Source organism: Dendrobates tinctorius, unplaced genomic scaffold, assembly GCF_039654945.1.
Source record: "Dendrobates tinctorius isolate UK_male_01 unplaced genomic scaffold, ASM3965494v1 ptg000290l, whole genome shotgun sequence".
Classification (NCBI taxonomy): Eukaryota; Metazoa; Chordata; class Amphibia; order Anura; family Dendrobatidae; genus Dendrobates; species Dendrobates tinctorius.
The window spans coordinates 4106701-4124236 of record NW_027361957.1 but is presented as its reverse complement, the minus strand read 5'-3'; the positions used below and the strand labels follow the sequence as shown (position 1 = coordinate 4124236).

The 17536-nt window shown below is 45.6% G+C and overlaps 1 protein-coding gene across 6 annotated transcripts in view; it reads left to right on the top strand.

Moving 5' to 3' along the window:
• Nucleotides 1-17536, top strand: part of CAPS2 (calcyphosine 2) — a 160614-nt gene that overhangs the window by 39895 nt on the left and 103183 nt on the right. For all 6 annotated transcript variants that reach the window (XM_073559988.1, XM_073559993.1, XM_073559992.1 and 3 more), the window contains one exon: nt 5305-5418. In XM_073559988.1, coding sequence (XP_073416089.1) covers nt 5305-5418 — 114 coding nt within the window. The remainder of the gene's footprint in view (nt 1-5304; nt 5419-17536) is intronic.

Sequence of the window (17536 nt, the reverse complement as noted above, 5' to 3'; positions counted from 1 at the left end):
AACCCTTTTTACTAAAAATGTCTGTACACATTGTAAAATATCTCTTGTGAACAGAAAACGTCCGTCTATATTTATTAGAGTACGTGTTCAAGACTGAGCTAGCGGGGACACTATTGTCTATTAACCAGCCCCCCCAAATGCCAGACAGGATGGGAGAATAGTAGGTACAGTATGACCCTTACCATTGTCAGTGTTGTCTACCCCTCCTGCAGACCTGAGAAGGCCGTATTAGCACTTCTCTACAGCTGGGCTCAAAACAGATTTCTGATGAGCAGGAAAAGCGAGAGCAGGGCTTACTTTTGAGTTCATTTGGTACTTTTGGGCCATTTAGGGGGTACCAATATTTTTTTTACTTAGATCTGACACCGGAAAATGAGTCGAGGTTCATTTCCTAAGACATCCACTAATTGCTCAAAATGCTTGTCATGTGCTCCGCTCAGAAAGTAAGAGCAATATGTGAGTGCACACGCAGAGCGAAGCCTCCTGAGCAGCCCAGATGTGACAGGTCCTTTGAATGATCGATCGGCTGGTGTCTCTGCGCATGCAGTCCAAATGATTTGTGGGGCATCACATGTTAGAATGGCAAAAAGAGTGTAGGTGTGACCCCAATTTCAAAAATGTTGGAATGCTTTGTAAAATGTAAAAAAAACAAGAATGCAATGATCTGGGCACCTCCTATAGCCTTATTCACAACAGAACGTATAACATAGATTAGAAGGTGTACGTTACACATTTTTCCATTTGTCAAAATTAAAGTGCACCTGTCACCTGTTTTGGTCGCTATAAGATGCGGCTGCTGCCTTTCAGGGCTTAGCTACAGCATTCTATAATGCTGTAGATAAGCCCCAGTCCGACCTAGTAGATATGAAAAATAACTTTTATTATACTCACTCGGGGGGGGGGGGTGGTCCGGTGCAGTATTTGGTTTAGCATTGTCTTGATGAATTACTCAAGGCTTCAATGACATCGACATTGTCTGGATGGTAGCAAATGTGCTAAAAACTCTATATAATGCTCAGTACTGATAGTGACTTTCAAGATGTGTAAACTGCCCGTGCCATAGACAATAATGCAACTCCAAACTGGATGGTCCCTCTCCTCTTGAGTCCCCAGGACACAATGTTCATGATTTCTATAAAGAATTTCGAATTTTGATTAATCTCCCACAGAACAGTTTTCTATTTTGCCTCATTCCCATTTAAAAAGAGCTTTGACCCAGAGAAGACGGCAGTATTTCTGGATTGTGTTGATATCTGGCTTCTTCTTTGGATGATAGAGCTTTTACACATTTATGGAATGCATAGCAAACTGTGCTCACAGACAGTTTTTGGAAGTATTCCTGAGCCCATAAGTAAATCAAACCTGCTTGTAGAACAATGCCACCTGAGGACCCTTAGATAACCAGCAGCCAGCCTCGTCACTTTTGAACATGGATTCCCCCAGAATCTCTGAATCTTTTGATGATATTATGCACTCTAGATGGTGGAATATTCAAAGTCTTTGCAATTTCAGGTTTAGGAACTTCTGACTATATTTGCTTCTGAGACTCTACCTCTCCAACATGGTTTCTTTATGCATTCATGTACAAATTTAACTCTCTAGATGTTTTTCATTAGTACAACTTACTTTTTCAGTAAGTGTGATGTGTTGCTGCCATCAATTTCTAAATTAATTAAATGAAATGGAAAAAATGTATTTCTTCATCTGATCTGTGCTCTATGTTCTCTTGTGAATAAAATACGGCTTTGAGAGATTTCCCATTCATTGCATTCTTGTTTCTGTATGTAACGCCGGTGTGTTTGTACCTTATTTCTCCGGCGTTACTCTGCATGTCTCTCCTTTCCCCCTATTTAGCTGGGATACTGTTGTCTGTTACCTGTATGGATGCTGCTCAGTTCCCTGCTCTGCTGCGTAGCCGTACATGTGGTGTGGTGTCTTTTCTCCGCTGCATGACAATCCGCATGTCGGTTCCCTGGCTGCCGCTGTAGAAGCTATCCACGGGTTGCAAGGTCCTCTGCAGCTGGTGCGTGACTTTCCACATGTATCCAGGCTTGTAGCCGCTGCCAGGTGCCTTAAGCCTCAGTTCCTGTGCTGATTGTGCTGTAATGGTTTCTGTCTGTGCTTAAGGTGCGCGCGGCCACACCTTCCCTGCTTTTATTAGGGTTTGTGTGTACACTTGAATTGCTCTCCCCAGCCTATTGCTGAGGGGCAGCTACTATATAAAGTTGCTCTTTCCTGTTGGGCGTTGCCAGAGCTTCGTATTAAGTTCCTGAACCAGCCATGTGTGTTTTGTATTCAGCTCCTGTTCTGCCTGCGATCAGTTCTAGGAATGCTGATGTCCTTTGATCCTTGACCTGTCCTGTCTACGTGTTGGTTCCAAAGTCTTTGTCCTGATTCCTGCTGTGTTATGTTCCTGAAGTCCCTCCGTGTCTGGAACCATGTACCCAGTGACTGTGAATTTCCTGTAACTGGTGTCCTGTGAACAAACCTAGGTTCGTCTTCTGAAGAAGGAATCCGGTGTTTTTGCTGAGCGTCTACAACGCTATGCTCGGCTTGCTAGCTCCGTCTGGCTCCGGTCCAATCCGGCGGTGCCTGCACGATCCCTCTTGAGTTCCTTCCTACGTCCCATGTCCGGAACCTGCCGACCGCAGCCTGGAGTCTGACGTCCGCTACCTGGTGATCGTGTCTGGTGACCGCTGTCTGGTGCCTGGAGCCTGACGATCGCTGACTGGTGCCTGAAGGTCGTGTCTCATGTCCGGAACATGACGACCACTTCCCTATGTCATGCCGGTGTCCCGATGTCCTGTCTGTCTCCTGATGTCCAGCCTGTGTCCAGATATCTGGTCCGTGGTCCTGGTGGTCCAGCCTATGTTTCAGAGTTGGTCCTGCCTGTGTTCCTGGATGGACTCCTCTTCTGTGTTCCTGGGGAGTCTCCAGCCTTGTTTCTCGGTGACGGCTCTGTCTGGATCTGACCAGCTGATGACCTATGCTGCCACACCGGTGTTCCTGGTCCTGTGCCGTCCGTGTCTCAGCCGATGACCTGAGCTGCCACGCCAGTGTTCCTGGTCCTGTGCCGTTCCGTGTCTAAGCTGATGACCTGAGCTGCCACGCCAGTGTTCCTGGTCCTGTGCCGTTCCGTGTCTAAGCTGATGACCTGAGCTGCCACGCCGGTGTTCCTGGACCTGTGCCGTCCGTGTCTCTGTCGATGACCTGAGCTGCCATGCTGATGTTCCTGGTCCTGTGCCTTCCGTGTCCCAGACGATGACTGAGCTGCCACACCAGTACCGGTGTTTCTGGATCTGTGCTGCCTGGGTCCCAATGTTCCGCGGGTCTCTGGGGTCCACCTTGTGATGTCGTCTGTCCTAGGTCGGTGTCTGATGTTCTCCTGCTGAGCCTGCGCTACGTCTGAGGCCTGAGAGAGAGGCCCTCCTAGTATGCCCGTGCCAGATGATCCTTGACTGCATCAACCCGTGATGACCCCCTGCCATCGTCTGATGTCTGTCCATGGTCGGTGTCTGATGTTCTCCTGCTGTGCCTGTGCTAAGCATGAGGTCCGAGAGAGAGGTCCTCCTAGTATGCCCGTGCCAGATGACCCTGGACTGCATCTACGCGTGATGACCTCCTGCCTTTGTCTGTTAACCTGAGATGTGTACCCTTCCCTGATGTGCGGAATCGGGAGCCTGGCATTATGTTCTGTTTATGTACTGTGACTTTGTTTTTAGTAAACTTTATGTTTATTCATACCTGAAGTTGTGCGGTGACATCTGGTCCTGCATGTCGCCATCTTGTCCACATGCTCAGCTGCCACAGACCCTGTTCGCTGACCTTCCCTAGTCTGGGTAGGTCCAGGTCCCCCTCAGAGGTCCAGTGGGTCCACGTTACGTTCCCACCTGGGACGCTCGCCCCATGTCGTCGTGGTCTGGTGACGTGGAGGCGTTGGCTGGGCCGCGGCCGTAACACTGTACATTTAACATGGCGTCTCAACTTTTTTGAAATTGGGGTTGTATATGAATACTGTTTTCTTTACCAGTCTTCATTAAATGAGTCATAAAAGCCCCCACAAATGCCGTGCATTTGAACTCTGCTCGTGTCACTGCAATCTTTGGCTTTGTAGGGGCTCCCCTGAATCCAGTTTTTAGGGCTTTTTGGGCAGAACTCCAGATGAGACTGCAAAAATGAAGACAATTAGAAGATTTCAGCAGAGTCAAAGTAGACTGTAATAGAAGCATTTTCCTAGTTTTGTCTTTGGAATAGCTCCATAGCCTCATTTTGGAACCTATGTCCCTCATTTTTCAAAAAAATGCTCAAAAGAATCAGAACAACCAGTCAGAGCTCAGTCTTCTTATTTTCAACTGTGCTAGTAAAGCAAAAGCTGGACTGTGATTAGTTTCTATCGGCAGCAAAGATGGTTTCAATAAATCTGTATCCTTTGGCCCCGATTCATTAAGACTGATGTTATGTACGCCAGTCTTAATTATGGGCGTTCAGGCATAACATTATTATTTATTATTCTTTGTTTATATAGCGCTATCATTTTCCACAGTGGTTTAAAGACATTATAAGATGCGCTAAATTCATTAAGAGGCCACACCCTATCCCACCCAGCTCTTCCTCAGCCCCGCCTACATTGGCGTGAAAACACTAAAAGTTGCTGTATGTCAGAAGTGTTAAACATCCTTATGAGTCGGGATTTCTGACTTTACAACTCTGTTCGTCCTGAATTTGATTGATTTTCAACAGATAAGTCTGCTGAGTTATTATGCTTAGCCAAAAAACTTGACAGGCTGATAATGTCGATGATATCCATGGCAAAAATCAATGACAATGGATCCCTCATATCTGTCTTTGTGGAAAAACCTTGTGTGTGACGTCCCTGTAAACAGCCTGAAGGATGAGAGCCCTTCTTGTGTGTGGTCGCCTTCCGTGGCTAGGAAAATAGCGTAATGTCGACTACATTTAAATTGTTAAATTAAATGTAAAATTGCTTATTGTGTTCACGACCTTGAAAAAGTCTCGCAAAGGCATTGTCAGGTATAGAGTGTGCAGAGCTGCTTGTTATACAGAGATGAACAGTTATACCATAAAAACAGATCCACCAATGTAAAAATCCTGTTTTGGAGATTAATGAGCTGCCGACATGAGCAAGCAATTATATCTGTATGCAGCCAGCAGCCTTCCTGGTAAAGTTTGTTTATTCAGTTAGTAGGCTGATTGTATTTAATGCTGGTCCTCTCTAATTACTATCATGTCACTGTTTGCATTTTGCTTTTCTAGCTCAAAGTACATGTGATGTTGTTTTTCCAGGGCTGTTATTAGTGACCCCGAACAAAATGTAAATACATCCTTTCCGAATCATCCTCAGCAAGACCTGACATCTGCCCCACTCCGCTTCAGGAAGAGAACGCTACACGAAACCAAGTAATGTCCAACTCTGTGGTTTTTATTTTTCTACCTGTTAGTTACCTGTAAGTGACTTCCCTTTTGGGGCTAGATTACTTAGATTACTATTTGTGGCTTTATTTCTAGTGATGAGCGAACACCCTCACAGTCCCCTGATCTGAACATTATTGATAATCTGTGGCTAGACCTAAAAATAGCAATGCAATCAAGACGACCCACTGATCTCACAGAACTGGAAGAATTTTTCAATGGAGAATGGATGAAAATTAGTGAAGAGCACCGTGCTTGGATAAAGTGTTATTGGAGCATGCACGGGTGCTAACCGAGTGTCTTCGGCGTGCTCGAAAAATATGTTCGAGTCCCCACAGCTGCATCTCTCGTGGCTGCGCGACAGTCACAACACATGCATTACCTTTTTGTTAGGCAATCCCTGTATGTGTTGTGGCTGTCGCACAGCCGTGAAACATGCAGGCGCTGGGACTCAAATATATTATTGGAGCACGCCGAATTCACTCGGTTAGCACCCGAACATGCTCAGATAACACATTTTCCAAGCATTTTTGCTCATCACTATTTCTCATTTTCTTCTTAATAACTTTGGAAAGCCTTGACATTGAAAAAATATTTTTTACATATGTTAGTGGTAACCATTTAGTTAATAATATTGCACTGAATTTCAGTCTACACTCGTAATTCCTTTATTCATTTCGTACACCTGATATGCAGGCTGTAGTCTGATCCAAGTTTTGGAATTTTCTCTTGGAGAAGTCTCCTGTCATGATCCCAGTGCAGGTTTTTGAGCTGCACACTGGGGGTTAATGTCTGGAGCTCTGTGCAGGTTTTGACCTGCACACTTGGGGTTAATGATTGTTGCCTTTTTCTGGTTCTGGGAGAGCTTCTTAAACCCCTGGGAAGCTTCAATCCCTGCCAGTTATACTTTTGCCTTTGGCCTAGTGTGCTGACCCCTGTGTGCCTGTTTGTTGCTATAGCTTGTTTATATGGTTCTGACCCGGCTCTGTTTCCCGTTGTGAGTTTGCCTGTTGATTTTGTACTGCGTTATTATCTGTGTATGACTCATTGCCTGTGACCGGACTACTCTCTGCTCGCCCCTTTGGTACCTTGCAGCTATATCTGTGTGTGACTCATTGGCTACGTCCTGACTATTCTCCCTGTCTATGCCCCTTGGTAACTTTGTCTCGCAGTTACTCTGCTAGGAGTTCTCTTGCAGCTCTTAGCTCTCTGGAGTTTAGGCCACGCCCCTAGCAGTCACGTGCTTCAGGTCCTGCGGCTCTGAAGTACGCATCTACTCGGTTGCTGCCCGCTCCACAGGTATCTTTGAGCACTGTTTCACTTTACTCAGGACACGCGCATTGGCTCAGTGAGCAAGTGCAGTGCGGTGTTCCTGACATTATAACTGACCTACAATTTTTTTTTTCTCTCCTCACTTCTGCAGCATGGACCCAATGTGTGCTTTATCTGAGCAGGTGAAATGCTTGGCTCAGTCGCTGCAGAAGCTTAGTTTGGAACACCAAGCTCTGGCCCAGTCCCATCGGCGGGTGGAGGACTCAGTTCAGGGGGTACTTTCCGCAGGCTTCCAGCAGGTGGGGAATAGAGATGTCATTTTAGTCCCACCTGAATCCCCGGTTAAACTGCCAGATATATTTTCTGGTAACAAGGATGATTTCAGGCCATTTAAGGAGGGCTGTAAGCTTTTTTTTTTTTTTTTCTTTGAGACCCCGCTCCTCTGGGGATGAGAAACAGAGGGTGGGAGTAGTGATGTTCCTGCTTAGGGGTCCCCACAAGCCTGGGCATTCTCGCTTTCCTCTTCTGCCGCTGAGAGAATGTCTGTGGATGCGTTTTTTGAAGCCTTAGGGCTTATTTATGATGAGCCTGATAGAGTGCGGTTGGCTGAGGACAAAGTGATGAGTGTCTGTCAGGGGGAGCACTCGGCCGAATGGTTCTGTACTGAATTCAGACGTTGGGCAGCGGAGATTTCCTGGAGTGATGCCGCCCGTCGGGGGCTGTTCCACAGAGGCCTGTGTGAACGTCTGAAGGATGCTTTGGTACTTCATCCTCCGCCTGACTCCCTGGAGGATGCCATGGTCCAAGCGGTTCGCATGGATCGCAGGCTGCGGGCTAGAGGCATTATGCAACGGGAAACGCCCTTATTCTTCAGTGGAGATGAGACCCGGACTCTTCCTATGGCTATGGAGGTGAGCGCTGTCACCTGTGAGGGAAAGGAAAGAAGACGCCGCCGTGAAAAGCAGTTGTGCTTCTATTGTGGGAAATCTGGACATTGGAAGAAGGACTGCCCCTCCTGTCCGTCATCCTCCAAGATGGCGGGAAATGACTAGGTTTGGGTAGTAGTCGAGGAGGCTACCCAGACCTTCAGGTACAATTTTCCTCATGTGCAAAAATGGTGTTGCAGGTGCAACTGGAACTTGGTTATGGTCCTGTTCAGACTACTGCTTTTATTGACTGTGGTTCTGCTGTGAACCTGATTGATACCAAGGTTATGACTCTTAATATGATAGGGACAGTCAGGCTTCACGATCCTGTTAAACATGTGGCAATTGACTCATCTCCTCTTACCCAAGACGGTATCTGTTGCAGGTCTGAACTTTTTTTCTCTAAAAGTGGGTTCCACTCATGTGGAGAAACTAAGTTGTCTGGTGCTAGATAACTTGCCTGCAGGACTGGTACTGGGGATGCCTTGGCTTCAACGCCATAATCCTACCATTGATTGGGTTACAAGGGAAATCACTCAATGGGGATGCAATAATATATGTGGTAACCGGGGACATCTTGTTAACGCTGTTAAATCCGTGTCTGTGTCGTCTGTCGATCTGGAAGGTATTCCGGAGTACCTGAAGGATTTCGAAAACGTTTTTTACGAAAGTGAGGCTGAGGCGCTGCCACCACATAGACCCTATGGTTGTGCCATTGATTTAGTACCCGGAGCCAAGTTACCTAAGGCTCGATTGTTCAATTTGTCTGGGCCTGAGCGCCAAGCCATGAATTAGTACATAGCTGAGAGCCTCCGCAAAGGGCATATCAGGCCTTCTGTGTCACCTGTGGCAGCAGGGTTCTTCTTTGTGAAGAAAAAAGATGGTGGTTTGCGGCCGTGCCTCGACTTTCGGGAACTGAACAAGATAATGGTTAGGAACTCTTACCCGCTTCCCCTCATCCCAGACTTATGTAACCAGTTAGCTGGGGCCCAATGGTTCTCCAAGTTAGATCTGCGGGGAGCCTACAATCTGATAAGGGTTCGGGAAGGGGACAAGTGGAAAACGGCATTCCTCACATCAGAAGGACTCTTTGAGAACCTGGTAATACCATTTGCGTTAACTAATGCACCCGCTATTTTCCAAAATTTCATCAATGTTGTGTTTTCTGATCTGATAGGCCGTTTTATTATTATTTATTTGGATGATATTTTGGTGTATTCCCCGGACAGTCATTCTCACTTGCAACATCTAAAGACAGTTCTCCAGAGACTCAGGGAGAACCAATTGTTCGCTAAATTGGAAAAATGTTCGTTTTTTGTACAGGAGCTGTCTTTTTTGGGGTTGATTTTGTCCTGTGAGGGGTTTCGTATGGATCCTAAGAAGGTTCTGGCGATCGCTGACTGGGTTCAGCCTCGAGATCTCAAGGGGCTCCAGCGCTTCTTAGGATTTGCGAACTATTACCGGAGATTCATTAAAGGTTTCTCACAAGTGGTTAAACCACTCACGGATCTTACCCAGAAGGGAGCTGATGTAAAAAATTGGTCTGTACTCGCTAAGGAATCCTTCTCAGCGATTAAGAAATGTTTCATGTCTGCCCCGGTGTTGGTACAACCTGACCTGTCCAAACCATTCATTGTGGAGGTGGATGCTTCTGAAGTGGGGGTGGGGGCTGTGCTGTCCCAGGGTCCGGCCACCCTTACCAATCTCAAACCCTGTGCCTTCTTCTCCAAGAAGTTCTCTTCAGCTGAGAAAAACTATGATGTAGGCAATAGAGAACTTCTTGCGGTCAAGCTGGCGTTTGAGTAATGAGGCACTTTTTGGAAGGGGCGGCTCACCCTATCACGGTTGTCACGGATCACAAAAATTTGGCATACCTTGAATCTGCTAAGAGGCTTACTCCTAGAGAGGCCCGTTGGTCACTTTTTTTTTCACGATTTCAGTTCTCAATTACTTTTCGACCGGGGTCCAAAAATGTCAAAGCGGATGCCCTGTCCAGAAGTTTTGATCCAGTGTCTCCCCCTGAGCCGCAGTCCTCCATTCTTCCCCCAGGGGTGGTAGTGGCGGGGGTCTCAACTGAGTTGGAACAAGAAATCCTAAGGGCTCAGGCCCTAGCTCCGGCAACCAGGCCAGGCGATAAACTGTTTGTTCCAGATTCATTGAGGCCTAGACTTCTGCAGGAGTTTCATGATTCTAGGCTGAGTGCTCATCCAGGTATCACAGCCACTAGAGAGGCAGTAGCCAGGGGTTTTTGGTGGCCTTCATTAAGGTCCGATGTCAAGGAATTTGTTTCTGCTTGTGGCATGTGTGCCCGTTCCAAAAGCTCGCATAACCGACCGGCTGGGGAACTCATACCTTTACCGGTTCCTGATAGGCCATGGACTCATCTTTCCATGGATTTTATTACCGGCCTTCCACCTTCCAGGGGCAATACCGTGATCTGGGTGGTGGTGGATAGGTTTTCTAAACAGGCCCATTTCATTCCCGTGGCAGCATTACCTTCAGCAGAAACATTGTCAAGGTTGTTTGTGCAGCATGTGGTCCGATTGCATGGGGTACCCCTGAATGTTGTGTCTGACAGAGGTGTGCAGTTTGTGGCTAAATTTTGGAGGGCGTTCTGTATGAAATTGGGCACCTCACTCTCCTTCTCGTCGGCATATCACCCGGAGAGCAATGGTCAGACAGAACGCACCAATCAATCCCTGGAACAAATTCTCAGGTGTCTGACCTCCGCCAGACAGGAGGATTGGTGTGATGCGTTACCGTTGGCTGAATTCGCTTTTAACAACCGGGTGAGTCAGTCCACCAACATGTCCCCATTCCTGATTAACTATGGCTTTAATCCGCATTTTGTGGAGTTTTCTCGGGTGGATTCCGGTTGTCCAGGAGCAGAGGGGTCCGTTCAACGGTTAAAAAACCTCTGGGCTGAAGTCCGGTGTAATATCTCTCGGGCCCAGGGGAGATACAAATATTTTGCGGACAAAAAGAGAGCCTCGGGAGACATGTTTCAGGTGGGAGAGAAGGTTTGGCTCTCCACACTTAACATCAACTTAAAGGTACCATCAGTTAAGTTGGGACCAAAGTTCATTGGTCCGTACGAGATTATGGAGATAGTCAATCCTGTGGCATATAGGTTGCGTCTCCCCGCCTCCTTAAAAATATCTAATGTGTTCCATAAGTCTCTGTTGGAACCCGCAGGATCTGTCAAAGAGAACTCTGAGACTGTTGTTCCTCCAGTGTTGGTGGAGGGTCAATTGGAGTATGAGGTCGGACATATTGTAGACTCTCGGCGGGTGCGCCGCTCTTTGCAGTACCTGGTCCACTGGAAGGGATATAGACCAGAAGAGCGCTCATGGGTCCCTGCTCGCTCGGTACATGCAGATCGCCTGGTCCGGGCTTTCCATGCCAAGTACCCGGGGAAGCCTGGGGGTCCAGAGGCCCCCCGTTGAGAGGGGGGTACTGTCATGATCCCAGTGCAGGTTTTTGAGCTGCACACCGGGGGTTAATGTCTGGAGCTCTGTGCAGGTTTTGACCTGCACACTTGGGGTTAATGATTGTGGCCTCTTTCTGGTTCTGGGAGAGCTTCTTAAACCACTGGGAAGCTTCAATCCCTGCCAGTTATACTTTTGCCTTTGGCCTAGTGTGCTGACCCCCGTGTGCCTGTTTGTTGCTATAGCTTGTTTATATGGTTCTGACACGGCTCTGTTTCCCGTTGTGAGTTTGCCTGTTGATTTTGTACTGCGTTATTATCTGTGTATGGCTCATTGCCTGTGACCTGACTACTCTCTGCTCGCCCCTCTTGTACCTTTTGCAGCTATCTCTGTGTGTGACTCATTAGCTACGTCCTGACTATTCTCCCTGTCTATGCCCCTTGGAGTTGGTATCCCTGCACCAGTGCGCTGGTAACTAAGGTACACATCGGGTTTCGAAGCGCTACACGCCGCATAGAAACCCGATGTGTACCTTAGTTACCAGCGCCAGCTCGCTGATCGCTCGTCTCCCTCCTGCCACACGCAGTGATGCGTGCTGGCCAGCGGGAGACCAGCGATCAAAAAAATGTCCTGGCCATTCCAGGACGATGAGCGATACCCGGCAGGAAGGCCGGTCGCTGGTAAGTGTCATACACAGCGATCTCGCTGTTTGTGACGGGGGCTTAACTGAAAAGATGGTAACAAATTGCAAGCTTTCAAGACTACTCAGGTCTCTTCATCAGGCATTGAGTAATACAAAATCTGAAGAATCACATATTTATGCACAACACAGCACAGAAAAAAATATAATAGATAAGACAAGTGACGTGAAGAAGAATTGTCATGGGAGCGGGATAAGCATAAATATTGGAACAGTTCATAGATAAGGATTGAAAGTTATATTGTCCTCTGACTGGGGACTGGTAATGTGTTGTGATGCCCCCACAAGGCCTTAGGAGCAAATTCCTTAATTGATGTAAAAAGACGTAAACCCATGCTACACATTCATTCCTGCATTGAGTGTGTCAAAGGCCGACATGAGTTAGTACTCACAGACTCTTCTGTCTCTGTGAGAAAGGTAACTTCACATCTCAGAGAGACAGAAGAATCTGTGTGTACAAACTCAAGACGATTTTTGACACACTCAATGCAGGAATGAATGTGTCGCATGGATTTATGTCTTTTTACATTAATTAAGGAATTTGCTCCTAAGACCTTGTAGGGGCATTACAACACATTACCAGACCCCAATCAGAGGACAATATGACTTTCACTCCTTATCTATGAACTTGTTGTGAACACTCTTAACCTGACTTCTGAGTTTGGGCTCCCTCTGGTGGTTGTTGCGGGTAGTGGAGCTGGTCGGGTTGACAGAAGTTCATCACCTGAAGACGATGAGTGGAAGTCAGGTGTTACAGACTGGGAAGATTTAAGTGAGCAAGCTTCCCTCAGTTGCTGCTGGTGATTTGTTTTTCTTCCTGTGTATCTTGAAGTCCGCTTGTCCCCTGCTTGGTCCAGAATCGTTCAGATAAGTGATATGTTTGCTGGAATCTTTTTGTAATTGATCCAGTTTTTGCCTTTCTCTGCTTTCTGCTTTGCTGTGTGGGTTCGGCATTGTTCCCTGCTGGGACTGGTGCTGGACCCCGCTCCATATGCCACAGCTTATGTCATTCTGTTCAGTATTGCTAATCCCCTGTTATAGCAGTGTCTTTGGTTTTGCTTCCAGTTCACACCAGAATGCTGATCTAGTGGGGGAGAGGTCGTGTGACCTCAGTATTTTTGCATATCAGACGTGTTGGATTTTTTTAGGGTTTTTGCGTGATTGAAGACAGTATCTTTTTTTGTCCTGTGCTATCTAGACAGTTTGGGCCCCATCATTTGCTTACTCTATTTTCTGCCTGCGTTTGTGCCTCATCTTGTCTCACCGGAAATATATGTTTGGGGGCTATCTATTCCTTTGGGGTTCTGCTCCGGGCAGTTTAGCTTTCCCCTTTCTTGCTTCAGGCTTAGTTAACTCTTTGGCTGTGCTGAGGCGTCTAGGGCATCGTAGGTACGTCCCACAGCTAAGTCTAGTTGTGTTGTTAGGTTTAGTATATTGTCTGTACAAGTCCCCTCTGAAATGTAAAGTGCTGCGGAATATGTCAGCGCTATAGAAATAAAATTTATTATTATTATTAGGGATCTGCAATCCGCTAAGTTGCCAACCTTTCTGGTGTTCTGGTTGCCTAGCTTATTTCCCGTCAATCCTCCTCGGTGACCTAATCATAGCATGAACTGTTCCAATATTTATGTTTATCCCTCTCCCATAATGACAATTCTGCTTCACGTCACTTGTCTCATCTATTGCATTTTTTCTGTGCTGTGTTGTGCATAAATATGTGATTCTTCAGATTTTGTATTACTCAATGCCTGATGAAGAGACCTGAGTACTCTCGAAAGCTTCCAATGTCTTACCATCTTTTCAGTTAGCCATTAAAAGGTATCAACTACTGAGTCCCATCATTTAAAGCATATTTTTAACGCACAAATGTGGACAACCACAGTTCTGTGACCTCCTAAAAAGATGGATACCACCGAAGCAAACCCCAGACGGACTCCAAAGTGTCTCCATCTGCCTCATTATAGTGAGTGGTTCCGTCGGGGGTTTCATCTGAATCGCATTTTAGTGGGATTTACAGGGAAACTCTGAAGTACAGTTAGGTCCATATATAGTTGGACAGAGACAACATTTTTCTAATTTTGGTTCTAGACATTACCACAATGAATTTTAAACAAAAAAATTCAGATGCACTTGAAGTTCAGCCTTTCAGCTTTCATTAGAGGGTATCCACATTAAAATTGGATGAAGGGTTTAGGAGTTTCAGCTCCTTAACATGTGCCACCCTGTTTTTAAAGAGACCAAAAGTAATTGGACAATTGACTCCAAGGCTATTTCATGGACAGGTGTGGGAAATCCCTTCGTAATGTCATTCTCAATTAAGCAGATAAAAGGCCTGGAGTTGATTTGAGGTGTGGTGCCTGCATTTGGAAGGTTTTGCTGTGAAGGAAACAAGCGGTCAAAGGAGCTCTCCATGCAGGTGAAACAAGCCATCCTTAAGCTGCAAAAACAGAAAAAACCCATCCGAGAAATTGCTACAACATTAGGAGTGGCAAAATGTAGAGTTTGGTACATCCTGAGAAAGAAAGAAAGCACTGGTGAACTCATCAATGCAAAAAGACCTGGGCGCCCACGGAAGACAACAGTGGTGGATGATCGCAGAATAGTCTCCATGGTGAAGAGAAACCCCTTCACAACAGCCAACCAAGTGAACAACACTCTCCAGGAGGTAGGCGTATCAATATCCAAATCTACAATAAAGAGAAGACTGCATGAAAGTAAATACAGAGGGTTCACTGTACGGTGCAAGCCACTCATAAGCATCAAGAATCAAAAGGCTATACTGGACTTTGCTAAAAAACATCTAAAAAAGCCAGCACAGTTCTGGAAGAACATTCTTTGGACAGATGAAACCAAGATCAACCTCTACCAGAATGATGGAAAGAGAAAAGTATGGCGAAGGCGTGGTACAGCTCATGATCCAAAGCATACCACATCATCTGTAAAACACGGCGGAGGCAGTGTGATAGCTTGGGCATGCATGGCTGCCAGTGGCACTGGGTCACTAGTGTTTATTGATGATGTGACACAGGACAGAAGCAGCCGAATGAATTCTGAGGTATTCAGAGCCATACTGTGTGCTCAGATCCAGCCAAATGCAGCCAAACTGATTGGTCGTTGTTTCACACTACAGATGGACAATGACCCAAAACCTAAAGCCAAAGCAACCCAGGAGTTTATTAAAGCAAAGAAGTGGAATATTCTTGAATGGCCAAGTCAGTCACCTGATCTCAACCCAATTGAGCATGCATTTCACTTGTTAAAGACTAAACTTCAGACAGAAAGGCCACAAACAAACAGCAACTGAAAACCACCGCAGTGAAGACCTGGCAGAGCATCAAAAAGGAGAAAACACAGCGTCTGGTGATGTCCATGAGTTCAAGACTTCAGGCAGTCATTGCCAACAAAGGGTTTTCAACCAAGTACTAGAAATGAACATTTTATTTACAATTATTTAATCTGTCCAATTACTTTTGGTCCCTTTAAAAAGAGGATGGCACATGATAAGGAGCTGAAACTCCTAAACCCTTCATCCAATTTTAATGTGGATACCCTCAAATGAAAGCTGAAAGTCTGAACTTCAACTGCATCTGAATTGATTTGTTTAAAATTCATTGTGGTAATGTCTAGAACCAATATTAGAAAAATGTTGTCTCTATCCAAATATATATGGACCTAACTGTATGTGCTCAGAGAAGAACACAAGAATGTAAACCCAGCCATATACTGAAAGCGATCAAAACATGTTATGTACCCCAAAATGTTACCAATAAAACCCTAACTTTTTCCTCACAAAACTAGCACCGTCATCTGTGATTGGAAATGTAGAAGGTTCCCACATTACTGTTAGAACAAAGACTCCGGCAAAGAGACATGGCTCTAACCCCCTCAATTAAAATCCAGTGAAATCTGCACTCCCAAATCCAAATGTATTCACTACACCCCTAAATTAACGTAGTTTTCGGACTATACGACGCACCCCAAATTTTCAGAAGGAAAATGGGGGGAAAAAGGTTAATGCATCAAATGAGGGTCCGTCTTACAGTCTTGAATTCATCTTACCCAGGTGGTATCGGTAGCGCTGGTGGCTGCAGGAGTCGGGCGATTCTTCTGGTGGTCAGACTCTGCAGCACAATGATCTCGCTCCCATCCCAACCTGGTGCAGCAGTTTCGTCAGTGCTGCGATGGGCCTCCAGCGACATTATGTGAAAGCCTGAAACCCCGCAGTTCTATTCTATGGCTTTCACATAATGTCGCCGGAGCCCCCCGCAGCACCGAGTACCGCCAAAACTGACACACCAGGCTGGGATGGGAGAGAGATCATTGCCCTGCAGCGTCAGACCACCGGACGAATCGCATGACTCCTGCTGCCACTATGCTAACTGTAAGTACATTCCGACTATAAGATGCACCCCCGTTTTCCCCAAAAAAAATTTGGGGGAAAAAAGTGCGTCTTATAATCCTAAAAATATGGTAAATTGCTTAGAAAGTAGAGTTTTCAATACGGGTCACATGTGGTGGTTTCTGCTGATTTGTCCCCTCAGGGGCTCGGCTATTGGAGCCCACAATCTATTCAAACAGAATCAGCGTTTTAAAAGTCAAGTAGCGCTCCTTCCCATCCGATTCCTGCTGTGTGCTAATGCCGTGGTGTGCAACCTCATATATGAGGTACTGCCACATTCAGTAAAAATTGCATAGCAAATTGTCTGGTCCAATTTCTCTTATTACTCCTTGTGTGAATTAATACTTTAAGGGTAAAGTAAAATTTTAGAGGAAAAACGCTAAATTTTTCATTTTCATTGCATCTTATAAAATTATGTGATGTGGTTTGTGGGCTAAAAATGCTCCTTTCTTATGGGGTTTAGTTTGCCAAATGGGATCACTTGTGGGTGTTTTTGCTTTTTTGACTCTTCGGGAGCTCTACAAATTGCTTTCTAAGTTTTTCCATATACCCAAACATTACTTTTTCACCACATATGGGGTATCGCTGTGTTGTGAAGAAATTGCATAAGAAATTATGGGTTCCATTTTCTCCTATTACCCCTTGTGGAAATTATAAATTTGGTGCCAAAACATTATTTGTCATGTAAAAAAAGTGTTTGTTTTTTTTTATTTTTACACCTAAATGTTAGAAAGGTTTGTGAGTCACCTGTGGTAATGGAACACACTCCTAGATTAATGCTTTGAGAGGCCTAGCTTCCACAATGTATGGGGGATTCTGCTGTTTTGGCATGTAATGGGCAACATGACATTCACAATCTATTCCAGACAAATTTACGCTCCAAAAATTAAATAGCGTGCTTTGCGAGCCCTGACATGTAACCAAACAGCAGTGTATGACCACATCATCGCGTTCGTGAGAAAATGCCTAACGAATGTTGAGGTCCATTTTCTCCTAATACCACTTGTGAAAATTACAAACTTGGGGCTAAAATAACATTTTATTACAAAAAAAAGAAAACAAATTTTCATAATCACACCCAAATGTTATAAAGTTCTATGATGCACCTGTTTGCTCAAAATGCTAAACACACCCCTAGGTGAATTCAAAGAGGGGTTTAGTTTCCAAAATATGGTAAACTGTGAGGGTTTCTTCTGTTCTGGTTCCTCAGTGGCTCTACAAATGTGACATGGTATCTGCAGCCTATTCCAGCCGACTATACACCCCAAATACCCAATAGCGCTCCTTACCCCCAGAGCCCTCCTGTGCTCCTAAACAGCAGTTTTTGACCACATATCGGATATTGCCACGTTCGGGAGAAATTGTGTAATACATTTTTGTG